The following is a 21,257-nucleotide window of genomic DNA, read 5'->3' on the forward strand; positions in this document are numbered from 1 at the left end:
CCCTAGAGGAAAGGAGAGACAGGGGAGATATGATTCAGACGTTCAAATACTTGAAGGGCATTAACGTAGAACAAAATCTTTTTCAGAGAAAGGAAAATGGTAAAACCAGAGGACATAATTTGAGGTTGAGAGGTGGTAGATTCAAAGGCAATGTTAGGAAATTCTACTTTACGGAGAGGGTGGTGGATGCCTGGAATGCGCTCCCGAGAGAGGTGGTGGAGAGTAAAACTGTGATTGAGTTCAAAGAAGCGTGAGATGAACACAAAGAATCTGAATCAGAAAATAAGATTAAATATTGAACTAGGCCAGTACTGGGCAGACTTGCACGGTCTGTGTCTGTATATGGCCATTTGGTAAAGGATGGGCTGGGGAGGGCTTCAATGGCTGGGAGGGTGTAGATGGGCTGGAGTAAGTCTTAACAGAGATTTCAGCAGTTGGAACCCAAGTACAGTACAGGGTAAAGCTTTGGATTCTTGCCCAGAAATAGCTAAGAAGAAAAAATTAAAAAAATTTAAATTGAATCAAGTTGGGCAGACTGGATGGACCATTCGGGTCTTTATCTGCCGTCATTTACTATGTTACTATGTTAAATGACAACAGAGGTACAACTGCATGAAGTGGCAGGTACAGACTTAAATAAAGGCACAGAAGAGGTAGCCTGCATATTCCACAGCGCAACAGCTTCAATTCAAACTACCTTACTGGACAGACTATACAGGTCATCATGCTAATCTTTATCTGCAGTGTATTTCTATGTCACTGTTAACACGATATCGGAAAAAAAAGGTTAAGGAACTCAAAGCCCTGGCACCACTTTAAGTTTATAAAGCTGCGAGAGCCTGCCTGTTAGCACCTACAGAAAAGCAAGGCCGACAGCGAGACTCCTTCACGCTCAAAACCCTACTACCCGCTGATTCTCCAAATATTAAAGCGACTGGACTATAATACTAATAAAAGCTTGATTACGCATCTCGAAAATATAATCTACAACGCTCTTACCCGGAAGCGGAACACCTAAAGGAGCGCGGGGTGAGCGACAGTTGGCTGTGGAACCCGGAAGTAAGAGCGGTCAGGTATCTGGAGTTCAGGATGGAGTCGGCGCTGGAGCAGCACCTTGAGGAGACGTGAGTATAGGTCCTGGGGAAATGGTTGGGGTCACTTTTTAACATTGGTTCGTAGCTTGACAACTATTCAAACGTTTTACAGCTCTGACCGTGTGTGAATTAGGTGTTGATTTTCTCATCTCTTGTTTTTATTAGCTCAGGATTTTATTCACCCATCCTACCTCTCTTGTTTTATATCTTCTTAAGTGTCCCACCTCCCTTCCATCTCGGTTTTGTATCTTCGCCATAAGTGTGTACTTCTTTTCCACCCCCACATACCTGCTAAAATTTTTTTTTTAAAAAACCTGTGATCTGCTCCTAATGCTTTATAACAGTGGTTCCCAACCCTGTCCTGGAGGACCACCAGGCTAATCGGGTTTTCAGGCTAGCCCTAATGAATATGCATGAGAGAGATTTGCATATAATGGACGTGACAGGCATGCAAATCTGCTCCATGCATATTCATTAGGGCTAGCCTGAAAACCCGATTGGCCTGGTGGTCCTCCAGGACAGGGTTGGGAACCACTGCTTTAAAAGACACCCAGACTTTGTCGCCTGGTTTTCCACCTCAGAGATATGGATGTATTATTCTATCTTTTAATTGTAAACGACTAATGAAAAATGTTAAGTTATTATTGGTTATTAAACAGAATGTTCCTCAAGAGACCTGAGAGAGGACAGGTTCTGTTCAGTAGTTTCTTCACAGAGGGGCTACTAGGGTAACATAGTATGGTAGATAAAGACTAGTTGGTCCACCAAGTCTGTTTAGTTGTATCACACTTTCTTGTACCAAATCGGCTCAGGACCTGTGGATTGTGATTGTGCTCATCAACCACTGATGAAGACAGTTTAAAGACTTGTGGACTCTCACCTATAAGGCAGTGATGTAGCCAGACCTAGTACAGTGGTACCTCGGAATCTGAATGCCCCAGAACTCGAATGCTTTGGAATCCAAACCTTTTTTTGTACTAAATTTTGCCCCAGAATCCAAACTCTGCTTTGGAATCCGAACACCCTGGTGGTGCAGGGAGCTAGAGCTGCCGTCAATCCCTCCCTCCCAGCAACTTTGTGCAACTAGTCTTCCCATCCCCTCCTGATTCCCCTGAAGGTCTACCTTAGGTCCCCGGTGGTCCAGCGGTGAGGTGGGGTAGGAGCGATCCCTTTATACTCCTGCCCGGCAGTCTCTGTAGTGAAAAAATGACTGCTATGAGATCCCATGGCAAACTTTCATTGTATGCAAATCTATCTCAAGCACGGCTATCCTGAAAATCTGACTATCTAGATATAATATATCCCTAGGTCTGGGTTGTGAACCCCTAGTGTAGAGGAAGGTGATGAGAATCTGTACTTTTTCTATAGTTCTCCTTTGATGTTCTATGAAAACTAATAATGTGTGCTCATTAATGTGCTTTCAGTTCATTAACATGCCTTAAGAAAATAGTTTGAATTAATATATGTTTAATTAAGGCATGTTAATTCATTTTTAAAAGGAATTTGTGAAACAGTTTAAAAAAAAGTTTGAAAGTCAGATAAAAAGCACAAACAGACTAAAAACAAATTATAAATATTTGCCCTGTACACATCCCTAATGAATAGAGCTACTTTTTTGTACCAATGAGTCTTTGATATTCTTGCTTTAGGTCAGATTCAGTGACCAATATGTTTCCCATTCTTTTTCTTGTCTCCTGCAGAATGAAGAATCCTTCCATCATTGGAGTTTTATGCACTGATTCTCAGGGGCTGAATCTGGGCTGTGAGTGAGCTAATGTCACCTACCTGATGTAAAGAGTAGGGATCAATCTAATAAAGACCTGATAGGATTGTAGAACCCTTGAAGTGAAATTAACAACCTTTTTCTGGGGCTAACTCAATGGCTGTGCAGAAGGCCTGGATTTGATTCCCAAATCAGGTTGTCTGCTCCCTGAGGATACTGGAGAGATATTGATAAAATCTAGAGACTGGATTCAGGGTCCATGATTTCAGGTTCCTATAAGGAATCTTAGGGCTCCTTTTACAGAAGTATGTTAGAGCTGTAACGCGCAGAGTAGCGCACTGAATTGCTGCGCGTGCTAGACCTTAACGCCAGCATTGAGCTGGCATTAGTTCTAGAAGCATAGCACAGGTTTAGCATGCACTAAAAACACTAGCGCACCTTAGTAAAAGGAGCCCTTAGGGTAGGGACTCTGGCTAAGGAGGACTGGACTAGGTGAGCTGCGAAGGGAATATAAAATAGATGGAAAATCCTGGGTAGCAGCAATTCAAATATTTATGATGCTGGATGTCAGCTTTGATTCTAATTGAGCTGGAAGGCCCCTCCCCCTCCCCAATAAAGGTCTTTATGTGACACTTGATATTACCAACTTTACATTTTTAGCACAAATGAAAAAGAGTCTTTACAAGTATATGAAAAAATTGAACAGAATATTGTTTTTTACATTGCATGACCAACCATTAAAATGAGGCGTCTTAGAAAAGACTTTCTCAGCTTAACAAAAATTTCTTTATTGAATAAATGTTAATGGTTATCTTTATTTGATATGCTGCCTTTCCTCTGTAGATATCAAAGCAGTTTACAGTATGTTGACTAGTAAGCAGGTACTCTTAAGTGTTTTCCCTATCTATCCTGGCAGGCTCACAATCAAACTATAGTACTTGGGGCAATGGATGGAAGATTGACTGGCCCAGGGTCACAAAGAGTGGCACTGGGCTTGAATCCACAACCCCAGGGTGCTGAGGCAGCAGCTCTAACCACTAGATCATGCCTACACTCCCGTGTTACTTTAGAATGCTTCACTCCTTTGGCCAGTATGAGAAGTTTATTATTATTATAGAGAGAAATTGGGTAGATCTTTTTTCTATGCATACGTGAACAAAAATTGACCAACAAGTGAATACAGACAGAAGCAAACCACAAAAGACAATAAAACTTATGTGCTTTAAAAAGGTCCTGGATCTTGATTGACTGAAAACAGTTGCAGGCCCTTGGTGGTGAATTTTAAGCTAAATAGTTATAACATTATGCTGGAACATACTGGGAAGTTTTGAAATATTTGACCATTTTAAACAAATCTGATTTGATAAGAAGGGTACTAATAAGATCTGTAAAACTGCAAGCTTTCACATTATAAACATAAGTAGGATTCTTGGGTTTGAATACCTTGTTCTACTTCCATACACAAATAGAATAACATACACAAATGTTTAAGTAAATGTTTTCCGACGGATTTGTATACAGTATAACATTCAAAGGCCTCAATGTGTATTACATTAATCTGAAGTTATCCAAGCTTCTGAAAGGAATGTATTGATGTGATCTTAGTAAATACTTTCTTACAGTGATGTGAAAAAGTCCCTCACTTTGATTTTTGCTGTTTTTGCAAATGTCTCACTGTATGGTTTCAGATCTTATTAGACAAAAGTAACTTGAGTAAACACCTAACACAGTTTTAAAAGTTTTACTTAATTTATTGAAGGAGAAAAGCTATTCAATAACCATATCACCCATGTGAAAATGTAACTGCCCCTTTAGTTACTTAATCAACCAGTTGACAAATTTCATTGATAATTGAATTCAGCTGACTGAACACACTTAGGCTTGAGTTCAGCTAGCCTTGTTTATGTTTTATTAAAACTTGTTACACCGCTTGATCTTATGACAGGTCCAAGCGGTTTACAATAAAATATAAAATAAAATAAAAATCTCCATTAAAAAGATAGGACAGATCTAAAAATAATGCTCAAAACACACACTTACTCATACACTATTAAAATGCTACTCTTTAAAAATATATATATTTCTTTAGCAGACCGGCATAGGTTATCTTACAAGCGGGTTATATCTCATCATGACCAGCAGGTGGAGACTGAAACAAAACTCTGGAATAGTACATAATAGGTGTCTCTCCCTATTCCTATCAGTCTTCTTTCAGTCTCCAGCAGGTGTGAGTGAGCTGTACCCATCTCCCTTGGTAGGGCTGTTGGAATTTGTTTAGGGATCCTAGTCCCTGTTTTTGAGCCGGATTGAGCTTGAATTGGCCCTGTTTTGGGATCTGTCCAACCTCGGGGATGTCATACTCAGTGGGTCTTGTGCTGGGTTCCTCCCCCCTTTTCCTCCACCTCCCCAACATTTTTGTAGAGGTGCCTCAGCAGTAAGCCTTGTCCCTAGTTCAGGTAAGGCATACTGCTTTGAGAGACAAGTGGAGTCTGTTCTGTGAAAAAAAAAATAATCCTGAGGTAGTGCCGGTCTGAAGGGTTGCTTTCCCTTTAAATTTGCTGTAAATTACTGTATTTTTCATCTAACCGGCACTTTTCTTTAGTTAGGTCGCGTATGAAGCAATGAGCACTTTACAAGGGAAAAAGTGCTCATTGTGCTCCAGATGCGAGGCACTTGCGGCCAGCCTGTGCAAGCGGTGTACAGGCCTGTGCGGTTGAGGAGCCTCATCAGTAGCGGGTGCCGGCATCCAGGGCTCCCCACTGCTAATGCCTTGTAGGTCGGCAGCTGTTAGCAGGGAAGCCTGGTCTTCCCCCCACGCCCACGGAGGGATTTCCTCAGCCTCTGATGGTAAGGGTAAAAAGGATAATGGTGCAACTAGTTATCATGCCACTTAAACCCAAAGGTATTGGTAGGTGCAAACTAGGTGCCTATCGGCACCTAACATAAGGCAACTTGTTTGTGAATCTGGGCCAAAATGCATTTTGGAATCCCTATGGATAGAAATTCAATGTGTAAAGTGAAAAGGGATAGTGAAAAGAGTGTACTACCTCTACCTGGCCAAAATGAACAGACAGATGCAGAAATGTTATCAGAAATTAAGGAGGCTAACAAACTGGGAACATAGTTATAATGGATGTTTTTAATTACCGTATATACTCAAATATAAGCCTATCCAAATATAAGTTGAGACCCCCATTTTTCCCACCAAAAAGGAGGAAAAATGTTTGACTTGAATATAAGTCAGGCGGCTTAATATTCAAGTGCCCTGTCCAGCCAGGATCTGCACTCAGCGCCCCCTCCCTCCCTTGTCAAGCTCTGCACTTAGCCCTCTCCCTGCCAGACATTGCAAACAGCCCCCTCCCTCCCAGGCTCTCCACCCTGTCCCTCCTCCCTGCCCTATCCATCATACCTCCTCTGCCACTGGAATCCTTGGTGGTCCAGTGGTGTAGCAGGCAGGAGTGAGCTTTCTGTGATCCTGCCCTGCTGCTAACCCGGTCAGTCACTGCCACGAGTTCCAGCTTCAGCTGTTGAGCAGTACCGAGCAGGAGTGCGCTTTGTCTATAAAATACTATTGAAAAAAAAAACAGAACATCAACAAGGAAAATATGTAGAAATATATGAAAGAGCCTGCCGTACTGCACAATTAAAAGCGTATAAGAATACTGATATAGCTGCATGGCAGAAGAAACAGCAAGTAGCAGTGTCAGAACCAGGGGCAAGAAATGCTGAACAAGTGTATAAAGAAAGAAATGCACCTCAAACCATTTTAAAAAAAGCACAGAAACTGAGTAGAATCAAATAAACCATGAAGCGTGTCCACTTACCTCGGTCCAACTAACATGCCAGAGTAACCAAAATCATTAAAAAGGAAGCCGCCATTGCTGAGAGCATTTAAATATCCAGAGGAAACCACACCCATAAAACAGAAAATTAAGAAAAACCATCAAAAAAAGGAAGAAACACTTCTGAAATAAAATAAAATATACTAAAGATGAACAAAACAATTATATAAGTTATAAATTAAACTTAGTTAAGAACTGATAACATATAGAGGGGCATAATCAAAAAAAAGTCTAAGTCCCCTTTTGGCCTAAGGCCTTAATTGTTGAAAGTAGAAGCAGGGAAAATGTCCATTATCAAAAAAAGCATCCAAAAGGAGGTTTTTTTAAAAATAATGGCCTGCCGACCCGCGAACCTCCCCAATCCCCCTCCCTGTACCTTAAAAATCGGTCGGACTGACAGGTGCCAAGCCCGTCCATCCGATAGGTCAACCTTCTCCGGAATGGCTGGCCTTAGGGCCTGATTGGCCCAGGTAGCTCAAACCCTGCCCATAGGTGGGGCCTGAGGTGCCTGGGCGAACCGGAATCGGCCCAGTAGTATTAGGCCCCTCCTGTGGGCGGGGCCTTAGGCACATGGGCCCATTCAGCCCAATAGCCTCAGGCCCCACTTGTGGGTGGGGTTTGAGCCTCCTGTGCCAATCAGGCCCTAAGGCCAGCCATTCCAGGGATGGCTGGCCTGTCAGACAGACGAGCTTGGCACCCGTCTATCAGACCAACGATTTTTAAGGTACGGGGAGGGGGATTGGGGGTGGAGGGGGGTTCACGAGTTGGCGGGGGGGACAATCATGGGTTCGGGGGGGCGGTCGTGGGGGGGTTGCGTCGAGGGCAAGAGGGCCTGCGATCCCTCCTGCCCGTATCTTAGTGGGAGTGGGGGGTTTCACCTGGGCAGGAGGGCTTGGGATCCCTCCTGCCTGATCGTGATCCGGGGGGGGGGGGGTTCCGCGTGGCAAGAGGGCTTGGGCTCCCTCTTGCCCCGATCGTGTCGGGGAAGGTGGGTGCTGCTGGGGCAAGAGGGCTTTGGCTTCCTCTTGCCTCGATTGTTGGCGGGGCCTGGAGGGCTTGGGCTCTCTCCTGGCCCGATCAGATCGGGGGGAGGGGTGGGGTCGCTGCAGGAGAGATGGGTCATCTCTCCTGCCGCTTTAGCGATCCCAAGTGCCGCGTTTGGCGGTACTTGGTGGTATCGCTATTGCGGCAGGGGAGATGAGGCATGTCTCCTGCCCCGATGGTTGCGGTGGGGGGTGGGTAGGTTGCCGGGCCGTTGAGCTGATCGCGCCAGCCGCGATCAGCTCAGCAGCCCCTTTTTGGCATTTATACCTGTTTTGACTTGGTCTAAGTCAAAACTTATAAGTGCTGACTAGGCAACCTGCCTAAAGTTTTGGTTATACCTGTTGTACGCCTAGGTGTAGGTCGGCCCCACCTCCTGCCCTTTCCCCCGCCCCTACAAACGCCTCTTTTCTCTCTGTGCGTTTAGAGGTAGGGGAAAGGCCTAAGCTGGTTTTAGATACGTCTAAAACCAGCTTTGATTATGGGTACTTGGACGATCAGGCTTTTGATCGTCCAAGTACCCATTTAGGCCACTTTTTAGACTTTTTATTTTTTATTATGAGCCCCATAATGTATAAGAACTGATTGAAAGGAAGGCGAGACTACTAGGTCCACATGAAGACCAAGTAGAACAGTGTACATAAAGCTTGTTGATGAAAAAAAGAGAAAAGTAAAACAAAAATGTAAAACAAACCACATCTAAAATCAGAGTTCATGACTCCACAATAAGAAGAGACTATACAAAAATGAGATTCATATGAGATTAGCAAAGTGAAAAACACTGCTATTCTAGTGTAACAGTACCTGTCTCATGTTTGCAAAAACACACCTTGATGATCCCAAGCCTTTTGAGATAAATAATAATAATTTATTTTCTTGTATACCGCCCTACCAACAGTTCTAGGCGGTTCACAACAAAGAAACTGAAGCATTTCAGTAAAAATACAGCTTCAATACACTATAGTTACAACATCAATTAAATACAATATCAGTTAAAGAATACAAATAAAATGCATCCTAACAAAAAAAAAAAACCATCATTAATGTGCAGTTAAGGATCAACATTCCTGTTTATCAAATAGGTAAGTTTTCAGTGATTTCTTAAATGTAGGATAAGAATAAGCTTGGGCAATCAAAGTACTCATCCAGGAATTCATCTTCCCAGCCTGATATTCTAATGTACTGTCCAAAAAAGTTTTATAACGACAGGCCCTTGGGGTAGGGAAGATGAACATACCTGGGTTTCTGGTGCATTTTTTTGACTTAAACAATTTCAGGTAAAATACCAATTAAGAGGGTAATAAACCAAAGAGAGCCTTGTAGCATATGCAAGGCTCTCTTTGGTTTATTAAATGAGTCAAAAGTGGATCTCTTTAGACAACACATACCAACAGTCAAAGATGGTAATGGTAGTGTGATAGTGTGGGAATGCTTTGTAGCCTCAGGACCTGGAAAGCTTGCCATTGAAAGAACCACAAGTTATGCACTGTACCAGAAAATTATTAAGGAGAATGTACAGTCTTTTGTCTGGGAACTGAAGCTTAATTGAGTTAATGCAGCACAAAAGCAAGTCTACATTTTGAATGTCTAAAGAGAAACAAAATTAGAGTTTTGGATTGGCCTAGTCAAAGTCCTGGCATGAACCCAAACAAGATGCTGTGGTTGGACCTGAAATGAGCAGTTCATGCACAAAAACCTATAAATGTGTCTGAATTAAAACAGTTTTGCAAAGAAAAGTGAGCTAAGATTCCTCAACAGCAACTGATATCAAATAATAGGACATGTTGGTTACAAATATTGCTGCTAAAGGTGGTGCAAGCAGTTATTAGGTTTAGAGAGCAGTTACGTTTTCATATGGGTGATATACTGTAGGTGTTGGAAAATTTTGTGTCATAAATAAATGAAGTAATAATTTAAAATTGTGTTATGTCTAATACTTTTTTGTTTAAAGATCAAAGTTCATGACTCCACAATAAGAGACTAGACAAAAATGCAAAAATCTGAGATATATATATGCAATAATTGGAGAAATCAGAAGGTGAGAGAGAACTTTTTCAGATTACTGTATCTCAGATCTTGGGATGCTGTTGAATGAATATGAGTTTATCTTGGTAAACATCATATTGGGACAGACCAAAGGTCCATCAAGTCCAGTATCCTGTTTCTAATAGTGGCCAACCCAGGTCCCAAGTACCTGGCTAGATCCCAAGTAGCAAAACAGATTCTATGCTGCTTATCCTAGGAATAAGCAATGGATTTCCCCAAGTCACTCAGTAATGCTCTATGGACTTCTCTTTAAGGAAATTATCCAAACCTTTTTTAAACCCTGCTAAGCTAACTGATTTCACCACATTCTCCGGCAAAGAATTCCAGAATTTAATTACACATTGTATGAAGAAATATTTTCTCCAGTTTATTTTAAATCTACTACTTAGTAGCTTCATCACATGTCCCTAACTCCTAGTATTTTTGGAAAGAGTGAACAAGCGATTCACATCTACTCTTTCCACTCCACTCATTTTATAGACCTCTATCATATCACCCCTGAGCCGTCTCTTCTCCAAGCTGAAGAGCTCTATCCGCTTTAGCCTTTCCTCAGGTAGTCGTCCCATCCCTTTTATTATTTTTGTCGCCCTTCTCTGTACCTTTTCTAATTCCGCTATATCTTTTTTGAGATACGGAGACCAGAGCTGCACATAGTATTCGAGGTGCAACCATACCATAGAGCGATACAAGGGCACTGACATTTTCATCTTTGTTTTCCATTCCATTTCCTTATAATTCCTAACATTTTATTTGCTTTCTTAACAGCTGCCACACATTCAGCTGAGGGTTTCAATGTATCCTCAACAATGACACCTAGATTCTTTTCCTGGGCAGTGACTCCTAACACAGAACCCAGCATCACATAGCTATAGCTATACAGCTCTCTCTCCGTATTCACGGGGGTTAGGTGCAGAGCTGGCCCACGAATTGCGAAAAATCACAAATAAGTTTTTAGGCCGGCTCTGATCCACCCCCGCCTCCCTCCTGCATCCCCGGACCTTACCTGCTGGTCTACCGGTGACGCAGGGCAGGAGTGATCTTCCTATGCTCCTGCCCTGTGCAGAGCCATCATTAAAATGGCTGCCATGAGTTCCCGTTGTAGTCACCACTGGATCACCAGGTAAGATCCAGGGAGGCTCCGACAGCCTAAAAATAGAAGAAAAATAAAAGAAAACTTAGATTTAAAAAATTGAGAATTACCAAATTGATATGGAGGGAGAAGTGTAGTTTGAGTTCCTCTTCCCTACATGCATCACTTTGCACTTGCCCACATTAAACGTCATCTGCCATTTTGACACCCAGTCTCACAAGGTTTGTAATTTTTCATAGTCCTTTTGCGATTTAACAACTTTAAACAACTTTGTATAATCAGCAAATTTAATTATCTCACTAGTTCTTACTTTGTTAAATGCCTTTTGAAAATTCAAATACACAATATCAGCCGGTTCACCTTTATCCACTTGTTCATTCACCCCTTCAAAGAAATGCAGTAGATTGGAGAGGCAAGATTTCCCTTGACTAAAACCATGTTGGCTTTCTCTCATTAATCCATGCTTATGTATATGTTCTGTCATTTTGTTCTTTATAATACACTTCTCCCTCCGTATTCGCAGTTTCAGCATTCACGGTTTTTAGCTTGCTGGCTCCTCCCCCAAATTATATCAGCTTGCATAGAGAAATCGCCGATTCCAAAGATTTACAGCAAAAAATTGCTGATTCCAAGCACTTTCTTCACCGTGTTTTGCCTCTCAGGAACAGGCCAAGTCTCCCACCATATTATTTGCGGTTTCACCATATTCACAATGATTTTTAATAGAAAACAGCGAATAACAAATGAAAAAGTTATTCACGGTTTTTCTGTATTTGCGGTTCTGTTAATTGCCTATCACAGCGAATACGGAGGGAGAAGTGTAGTCTCTACCATTTTGCCTGGCATTGACGTCAGACTCACCAGTCTATAATTTTCCTGATCACCTCTTGAACCCTTTTTAAAAATTGGCATCATATTGGCTACCCTCTAGTCTTTTGATACTATGCTGGTTTTTAAAGAAAAATACGTATTACTAACAATAGCTCTGCAAGTTCATTTTACAATTCTATCAGCACTCTGGGATGTATACCATCTGGTCCAGGTGAATTGCTACTGTTCAGTTTGTCACATTGACCCAGTACATTATCCAGATTTGTATGAGTTTCTCTGATTCATCAGAATTGAATACAGTGCTCCTAGGACACAAAACACTGACATGATTTTGTAAACTTTTGTATTTTAGGTCGTGGAAGCCTATCTGACGAACATGCTGGAGTGATCTCGGTTCTTGCTCAGCAAGCTGCCAAATTAACAACCGACTCTACTGATGTTCCTGTTGTCTGTCTGGAATGTGACAGTGGGTAAGTAAGTAGTCCTTCCCCTTTTCTAAATAGTGGGTAAGTAGACCTTCCCCTTTTCCAAAATAGTAGCAGTAAATGTTTATCTTAAGCATCTCATTATGAAATGGTATATCACCTATCAATAAGGTGATTTTCTTTTTTTAAGAAACAAGCAATCAATAGTGTTACACAACTCAGTAATTCTCTCTAGCTTGTAAAATTCAAAGTGGAATTTTTATGTAGATTATGGTATATTTTCCTTTTTCTTGAAAATTTTTATTTGGTTTTCTTTTCCACTTTTCTTGGTCAAAGGTTTTGGTGAACCTTAAGAATTTTCTGATTTGTCCTGACTTTAAAGAGAGACGGGTAGGATTAGAAGCCAGAATCTCTTGGAGCTGGCCTGGCAGCTTAATGACTTCTGTGGGACCTGAGTTTGGTTCCCAGTTCAGTTAATTCACTCCCTGGGCCAGATGAAAATGTCACAGAGGCTGCATTTGGTGACTCTGTTATTGCGCAAGGTTGACAGGCTGGATTTAGAGCTTATGTTGTGGGGTTCTAGATGGAACTCTGTTGGGGGAAAAAAATCCCACATAGCTGCAAGTTCCTTGCATCAGATCAGATGGGATAAGAGAGATTGTTGGGGGGGGGGGTGTTATGTTATTATGTTTTATGGTAAATTTTATATACTCATATGTTTGCTTCATAGATACTAAGTGGTCTATAAATGTTTTAAATAAATAAATTCCTCAGCTGACATAGTTTGAGGGTCCTCATCAGCTGGTGTGTTTATATTTTACATTTACATTAGAGGCTCTGGCAGAGACCCATTTACAAAGTATGTATTCTTCCCAATTATTATTTCCAAATTAGTAAAGTGAAGGAAGCGATCAGGGACAAGAAAACTTCATTTATGGAATGGAAAAGGTCAAAAACAGATGAAAACTAGAAAAAGCACAAATAGCATCAACGCAGGTACCATAAGGCAGTAAAAGGGGCCAAAAGAGACTATGAGGAAAAAATAGCCAAGGATGCCAAAAACTTCAAGCCGTTCTTTCGATATATTAAGGGGAAACAATCCGCGAAGGAAGCAGTGGAGCCGTTGGATGACCGAGGAATAAAGGGAGTGCCAAAGGAGGACAAAGCCATTGCTGACAAACTGAACACATTTTTTGCATCTGTGTTTACCAAAGAGGATATACGCAACATACCGGAAGCTGACAGGCTATACGCGGGAAACAAAGTCTGGAAACTGACAGGGTTGACGGTCAGTCTAGAAGAGATATGCTGGCAGATTGATAGGCTTAAAAATGATAAATCCCCAGGACCGGATGGCATCCATCCAAGGGTAATCAAGGAACTGAAAGGGACTATAGCTGAATTGCTTCAACTGATAGCCAATCTGTTGATCAAATCGGGAAGAGTTCCGGAAGACTGGAAGGTGGCGAATGTTACGCTGATCTTCAAGAAAGGTTCGAGGGGTGATTCGGGAAACTACAGACCGGTGAGTCTGACCTCGGTACCGGGAAAGATGGCAGAGGCGCTGATAAAGGACCACATCATTGAGCACCTTGACGGACACAATCTGATGAGGACCAGCCAGCATGGCTTCAGCAGAGGAAGATCTTGCTTGACAAACTTGCTGCACTCCTTTGAGGGAGTAAACAGACGGATAGACAAGGGTGACCCGATCGATATTGTATATCTGGATTTTCAGAAGGCTTTCGACAAGGTCCCGCATGAACAACTACTTTGAAAAATTGCGAGCCATGGAATCGAGGGTGAAATACTCAAGTGGATTAAAAATTGGCTGGAGCATAGGAAACAGAGAGTGGCAGTAAATGAACAATACTCGGACTGAAAAAGCATCACCAGTGGAGTGCCGCAGGGTTCGGTGCTTGGACCCGAGCTCTTCAACATATTTATAAACGATCTGGAAATTGGTATGACGAGTGAGGTGATTAAATTTGCAGACGATATGAAGTTATTCAGAGTAATGAAGATGCAGGAGGATTGCAAACATCTGCAACGTGACATAAACACGCTTGAGAAATGGGCCGCGATATGGCAGATGAGGTTCAGCATGGATAAGTGTAAGGTGATGCATGTTGGTAACAAATACAGGATGTCTGGGGGGGTACTTGAAGAGACCCCCCAGGAAAGAGACTTGAGAGTACTGGTCAAGACGATGAAGCTGTCCGCGCAATGCACGGCAGCGGCGAAAAGGGCAAACAGAATGCTGGGAATGATTAAGAAGGGGATCACGAACAGATCAGAGAGGTTGTCATGCAGCTGTACCGGGCCATGGTGCACCCTCACCTGGAGTACTACATCCAGCACTGGTTGCCGTACATTAAGAAGGACACGGTACTACTCGAAAGGGTCCAGAGAAGAGCGACTAAAATGGTAAAGGGGCTGGAGAAGTTGCCGTACAGTGAGAGATTAGAGAAACTGGGCCTATTCTCCCTTGAAAAGAGGAGACTGAGAGGGGACATGATAGAAACTTTCAAGATACTGAAGGGAATAGACTTAGTAGATAAAGACAGGTTGTTCACCCTCTCCAAGGTAGGGAGAACGAGAGGACACTCTCTAAAGTTAAAAGGGGATATTTTCCGTACAAACGTAAGGAAGTTCTTCTTCACCCAGAGAGTGGTGGAAAACTGGAATGCTCTTCCGGAGACTGTTATAGGAGAAAATACCCTCCAGGGATTTAAGACAAGGTTGCACGGGTTCCTGTTGAACTGGAATGTAAGCAGGTAGGGCTGGTCTCAGGGCACTGGTCTTTGACCTGGGGGCCGCCGTGGGAGCGGACTGCTGGGCACGATGGACCACTGGTCTGACCCAGCAGTGGCAAATTCTTATGTTCTTTGCTTATTTGTAAATGGGTCTCTACCAGAGTCTAATTCAGTTGCATAATTAAATGAAATAACTACTTCTGAAGTTTATGGGGATGGGCGGGAATGGAAGAGATTACTTGCGGGTACAGGCAGGGATGGAAGAGGTTCCAGCGGGGATGGGCGTAGATGGGTTTGATTCTAGTGGGGACGGGTTTGATATCTATCCCCGCTCAACTCTCTAGATTGAACACCTGAATCTGAAGATGGGATGTTCTGCACAGTGGGTTCCATCAATAAGGGTTTCATGGTCACATCACCAAGCAGGGCTTATTCAGGCCTAGGTTTTATGCCTAGTGGGTGGGAGCAGAGTATTATTCCATCCTGGACTTATGGAGGGGCCTAGTTCCAAGGTGGAGACACTAGATAAATTCAACTTGCCAGGTTTAATGGCATGTTTATCCATAGGTCCCATGATTTTAAGAGAGAAAGTCTGAACACTGGGGACACATACTTTCCTTTTCTTCCCTGAATTAAATGTATACATCAGTGATGCTGCTGATGTTCTGGGGTTCCAGCAACATAATCCTCTTTAAATGATGACAAACATACTCCAAGCTTTAGCTTCCGACAAGATCTTTCTCTCTCACTGCCATTTACATTGCTTGCTCTTATGCCCCTCCTTAGTGACGTCAATGGTATTCTGGGGGTTCCAGCAAGATAAGCCTCCGTAAATAGATAGAAGTTTATAAAATACTGAGTGGAGTAGAAAGGGTAGATGTGAATCGCTGGTTTACTCTTTCTAAAAATACTAGGACTATGGGGCATGCGATGAAGCTACTAAGTAGTAGATTTAAAACAAACTGGAGAAAATATTTATTCACACAGCATCTACTCTGGAATTAAACACTGGAATTCAGTGCCAGAGAATGTAGTGAAATCAGTTAGTTTAGCAGGGTTTAAAAAAGATTTGGATAATTTCCTAAAAGAGAAGTCCATAGGCCATTGTTGAGATGGCTTGGGAAAATCTACTGCTTATTACTACCTTGGATCTAGCTAGAAACAGGATACTGGGCTTGATAGACCTTCAGTCTGTCCCAGTATGGCAATTCTTATGTTCTTATAAATGAAGACAAACTTATTCTAGGCTTTAGCTCCCAGCAAAATGTTCCTCCTCGCAATTTCTATTTTCTAATTTTGAAGAAATAATTTCATGTAGAATTGGGTCTGTAACCTTTTTTTGCCAAATACCTAATAAAGGGTAACGTGAATTGCAGCAGCAGTGTCACTGTTGGGTGGAGAGGCTGTCCCATAGAAGTCATGAATTAAGTTTTCTAAGCAACTCTTACTATTCTCCCATACTGTACATCTCTCTGACCAGAATGCCAGCAGCACAATCATGAGTGGATTCAATATGATCATAAGGCAAAGCTGGCTTTTTAAGTTGGAGTGCTGCACTTAATGGCACTTGTGCCAGGAGGAAAGAAGTGGAATGGAGAGCGCTGCCAATTCCTAGTGTAAAATGAAGTGAAGCCATAATGTTTTTGTGCGATAATCTTTACTATATGAAATGAGCTAAGGATATGGATTCTGCACACTGATTATTTTTGAATGTTTGTTATAAATGTCCTTTCTTTTTTTTTTTTTTTTCTTTATAGGAACATTATGATCCAAAAACATGATGGCATTACAGTGGCTGTTCATAAGATGGCATCATGACAGAATTCTGCTATCTTTCCCCAAATGTAGTCCTTGGGGTTCTTCCCTCCAGTGTTTTCTGATTGATAAGAAAGTGCTAATACAACATGATTTTAAAAGACTGAAGATGTCTATTAGTGCTTGTCTAGCAAACAGTTTAACAAGGTAGTCAAAATTGTGCATACACAGATTTTTGAAGTGCTTTCAATCTGCCCTATTGAAAATGGCTTTAGCTTTCTCAGGCTCTAAACCATTTTGATTACAGTAAGCTCCAGGATCATGATTGAAGGTAATCAGTCCACGGAAATGAAAGTCATTGGACCTCTAAATGGGTGGACGGACTCAGATACCATGTAGCTGCCTTTCAGGTGCATGTTGAAATGTGTTAGGAATCGTGTGTAGGTTTCAGCTGCTTTTGTGTTTGCCTTCTATGTTGTCTTCTACTCTAGAGTGAAATGTTGTTTTTCAAGAAAAACTGTTAGTACTTGAATTTCAGGGGCAGCTGGAGCTGCATTTATGCAAATAAAATCATCTGGCTTGGCATTTTTGCATTGGCATTCAGTAAGTTTGAACTAAGATATAGTTCAAATTGTATGGAATGATTTTAGTCAAAACACGCTTCTGTGTTTCTGCACCTTGTGTAGAAAACTTTCATACCCCATAACAGTGCTGTTTGGACCTATCTCAGATGCTTCACGGGACCCTAAAAATACAATATACCCCCGCTGAGAAAAAACAAGCAGACTGCTATAGATATTTACATAAAGATTATCTTCCCTTGGTGACACATGTAAAACATATATGTGCCTCTCACTAGTACAAATTAAAGGACCACAGATTAAAACTAGAAACTCCAAGAAGCTAGAATCTGAAGCAGAACCATATTTTGACCTGAAATGTCCAAGGCTGATGGGGAGAATAAGAAAAAGAATATTCAGGAAAAACTGTACAATCCTGGCAGAAACTATCTGAGCATAGCTAATATTGATTATTATCAGAACCCAGAAGGTGTCTCTTTGTACTACTTTGGCAGTGCATGCACAAATTTTCATGCCAATAAGGTTTCTTTGAATTGAACAGAGAAGCAGAGTGGCCCTGATTCTGTAAATGATGCCTAAAATTAGGCACCTAAATGGTTGCACCTAGTCAATCTAGGCACCAACTTACTCCCCCTTTTACAAAGCCTCATTTGGCTTTTTTATCACCGGCCATGGCGGTATAAGCTCTGACACTCATAGGAATTCTATGAGCATCGGAACTAATATCGCCGCAGCCAGCAATAAAAAAAAGCCTAACATGGCTTTGTAAAAGGAGGGGTTAATTTTTTTAATTGGCTTAATCAGTGCTGATAATTGAAAGCCGCCATTAAAAACAAATTAATTTGCCGATAGGTACCTACTGGCAAGTAGGCATGGTTAGGGGCAAATTTGAGGCAAAGTTTGGGTGTAGATTGACTTAGGCACACTTATTTAGGCCAAGAAAACACCTACCGGTGCTTAAGAATGTTTAGGTGCCTCTAGGCATGATTTTATAAACCTAACAGTTGATTGACAACTGTGTTAAAAGGTGCTTAGGAATTAGACACCATTTACAGAATTAGGGCCAGTTCCCCTACACCAGGGGTAGGCAATTCTGGTCCTCCAGAGCCAGGTCAGGTTTTCAGGATATCCACAATAAATATGCATGAGAAAGATTTGCATCTCAAGGAGGCAGTGCATGCAAATCCATCTCATACATATACATGGTGAATATCCTGAAAACCTGACCTGGCTTCGGCTCTCGAGGACCGGAATTGCCTACCCCTACCCTACACCCAAAATTCAGTAAGAGTGCAGAGATGCCAAGTTTCCCTCATAAGGCACATGTCCTGCTTTTTGAGTTCCTTCTTACACACAAGAGAGCTCAGTATCAGTGCATCAATTTTGCTCTCTGCTTTCAAGTATAAGAAAAGGCAACAAGGTGGCCCAACCTGTAAGAAAAAATGTGAGCATATCTAGTCCTATTCCTTAGGCCTTCACTTACAAATGTATTTGCCTGAGAGGAAAGAATGCTGCGTCTCCGCAAAATAAATTTCCTCCATGACTTCATATTCACTCAGCTTTATTAAACACAATTAGTGCAATGCAACCAATATGCACGCAGTAAATACTAAGCAGCACTCAATTCAAGAAAGCCACCACTGTCATATCTCCATAACTCGATCATAAAGGAATTATCAAAAAGAAACAGGAAAAATATTACCATAATTTTCAAAATCTCAGTTAATAAAAAACAATCAAAATTGCTTGGAAACTGAAAAATCCTGGAATGAATAAGAACTGATATTACTGTTCTTAAATAATGGTGTTCCACTTAATGGATTCTTTGAGTCCTTGTGGCATTGCAGCATCCAATTTGAAAATCCAGAACTGTTCTCTCAACTGGATATGAGCTTTTATATCACCAATATAATCCTCAGGAATCTGTTCAATGGCTAGCCATCTCAAATCCTCAAAGGTATGTTGAAACTCAGTGCAATGGGGAATAATAGGAGCTGTAAGGATTCCAGAATGGATTCTGCTCTTATGCTCCAATAATATGGTTTTAATAGTTCTGGTGGTACACCCCAACTAAATCAAACTCCAGGGACACATGATGATATATACTACCCATGAAGATTTGCCCCTCAAGAAGGGCAAAGGTAGGAGTGTTTAAAAGGAGGAGAAGGCTATACATGCATTCCCTTAATGCATCACAAAATAAAAGTCTTAAATTCTTATTTAAAGTTCAAATGGGAACGTTCTAATCTTAGAGATATGGGCAAAGAATTCCAAAGTGTTGGAGCTACTACACTGATATTTTTCTTCATGGTATTGAAGCCAATAATGCAGAATGAAGGAATAGTATCTCTGGGCCAGATTCTATAAACCAGGGGTGTCCAGCCCTCAGCCCAATGAAGTATTTTGTGCAGCCTTGAGGGTTGAGGGCGATGCGGTGTTTTCCTCTGCCGCCCCCGGGTGTTTACCGTCTTGCTGGCTCCCTCCTCCATCTTGCTACAGCGTTTGCTCAAAGCCACGGACAGCGGATCCTATGTGCCTCTTGCGGCTGACCCGGAAGTGTGCCCTCTGACGTCAGCAAGAAAGATATAAAGGTTGTCCTGAATGATAAAGTTTGTGAGTGAGAAATAGAGTTTTATATGTTATTTTACAAGCAAATGGCAACCAGTGTTGATGCATCCCTACCACCTTGGGGGGAGAGAGTGTTATAGGATGTCTTTCTCAGATTTTCTGCCTGGGACCCTTTCAGTTGAAGCTATGCCATGACATTCCCTTTCTCATACCAACCAAAGGGGGGTCCTGCAAAGTAGAACTAGGCTTATCCATAAAATTTTGAATGGAAAAACCTGGGGAATGATAGACAAGTGTTCCTTAACAAAAATAGGGATCTCAGAAAGAACCTTGCCCTGTAGAACTTCATCACCCTCGGAGAAGATCTCTTCCTCTAGTTCAAACTGATGCTCTGCCAAATTTAAATCTAGCTTCTGTGCTCCAGAGACTACAGAAAGCCTATCATCCTGATCTTAGAGTATGACGGCAGAAAAGGGCCGGTGGCCCATCAAGTCTGCCCACTCAGGAACCCTCCCTCCCTCAAGAATCCATGTTTTAAGCATTTCTCTGGAGCGACCCCACCTGTCTGTCCCATCGTCCCTTGAAGTCGCGCATGGTACTGGCCTCGATTACTTGACGTGGAAGACCATTCCATTGATCAATTACCCTTTCTGTGAAGAAGTATTTCCTGGTGTCCCCATGAAATCTTCCCCCCCCCCCCCGCCCCTGAGTGTTAGTGGATGCCCTCTTGTCGCCGTGGGACCCGTAAGAATAAAGATTTCTTCCTCCACCTCAATGCGGCCCATGATGTATTTGAATGTTTCTATCATGTCTCCCCTTTCTCTGCGCTCTTCGAGAGAATATAAGCGCAGCCTGCTCAAATGTTCTTCATATGAGAGATCTTGTGGCCATTCACTGAATCAACTCCATTCTCTTCACATCCTTTTGATAATGTGGCCTCCAAAACTGAACACAGTACTCCAGGTGAGGTCTCACCATGGATCTGTATAACTTCAGGTTTTCGGCTAATAAAGCTCCTTCTGATGCAACCCAGCATTTGTCTAGCCTTTGCTGAAGCTTTCTCCACCTGACTGGCAAATTTCATATTTTCCCGGATGATTACTCCCAAGTCCTGTTCTTGTTAGATTTTCACCATTCAGTATGTACGTTTTGCATGGATTTCCGCTACCAAGATGCATCACCTTACATTTTTTGGCATTAAAATTCAGTTGCCAAGTACTGGAACATTGTTCCAGTAAAAGTAGGTTATGCTTCTTTGACTGGGTAACAAAAAAACTAGATGGGGGAGAATCCCTAGACATCGTGTATTTAGACTTTAGTAAGGCTTTTGATAGTGTCCCACACCATAGGTTATTGAACAAGATGAACACGATGGGCCTAGGAGCAACACTGACTGCATGGGTAGAAGACTGGCTTAGCGGCAGACTTCAAAGGGTGATGGTAAACGGTATTCTATCAAAAACGTCGAATGTGACCAGTGGAGTGCCGCAGGGCTCGGTCTTGGG

At 42.0% G+C, this 21,257-nt stretch overlaps 1 protein-coding gene across 1 annotated transcript; it reads left to right on the top strand.

Moving 5' to 3' along the window:
- Nucleotides 1–833: 833 nt before the first annotated feature.
- On the top strand, nucleotides 834–17,188 carry LAMTOR5 (late endosomal/lysosomal adaptor, MAPK and MTOR activator 5). The gene is made up of 4 exons (XM_033954711.1): nucleotides 834–1,124; nucleotides 2,795–2,856; nucleotides 12,020–12,137; nucleotides 16,606–17,188. The coding sequence occupies exons 1-4, from the start codon at nucleotides 1,090–1,092 to the stop codon at nucleotides 16,664–16,666; spliced, it is 276 nt and encodes a 91-aa protein (XP_033810602.1). The 5' UTR covers nucleotides 834–1,089; the 3' UTR covers nucleotides 16,667–17,188.
- Nucleotides 17,189–21,257: the final 4,069 nt, after the last annotated feature.

This window comes from Geotrypetes seraphini, chromosome 8 (assembly GCF_902459505.1).
Source record: "Geotrypetes seraphini chromosome 8, aGeoSer1.1, whole genome shotgun sequence".
Classification (NCBI taxonomy): Eukaryota; Metazoa; Chordata; class Amphibia; order Gymnophiona; family Dermophiidae; genus Geotrypetes; species Geotrypetes seraphini.

Excerpts from the sequence above, each read along its gene's own strand:
- LAMTOR5 (XM_033954711.1), top strand. The coding sequence starts at position 1,090 with ATGGAGTCGGCGCTGGAGCAGCACCTTGAGGAGAC. Across the intron at positions 2,857-12,019 it reads TCAGGGGCTGAATCTGGGCT|GTCGTGGAAGCCTATCTGAC; the intron begins GTGAGTGAGCTA and ends TTTGTATTTTAG. Across the intron at positions 12,138-16,605 it reads TGTCTGGAATGTGACAGTGG|GAACATTATGATCCAAAAAC; the intron begins GTAAGTAAGTAG and ends TTTTCTTTATAG.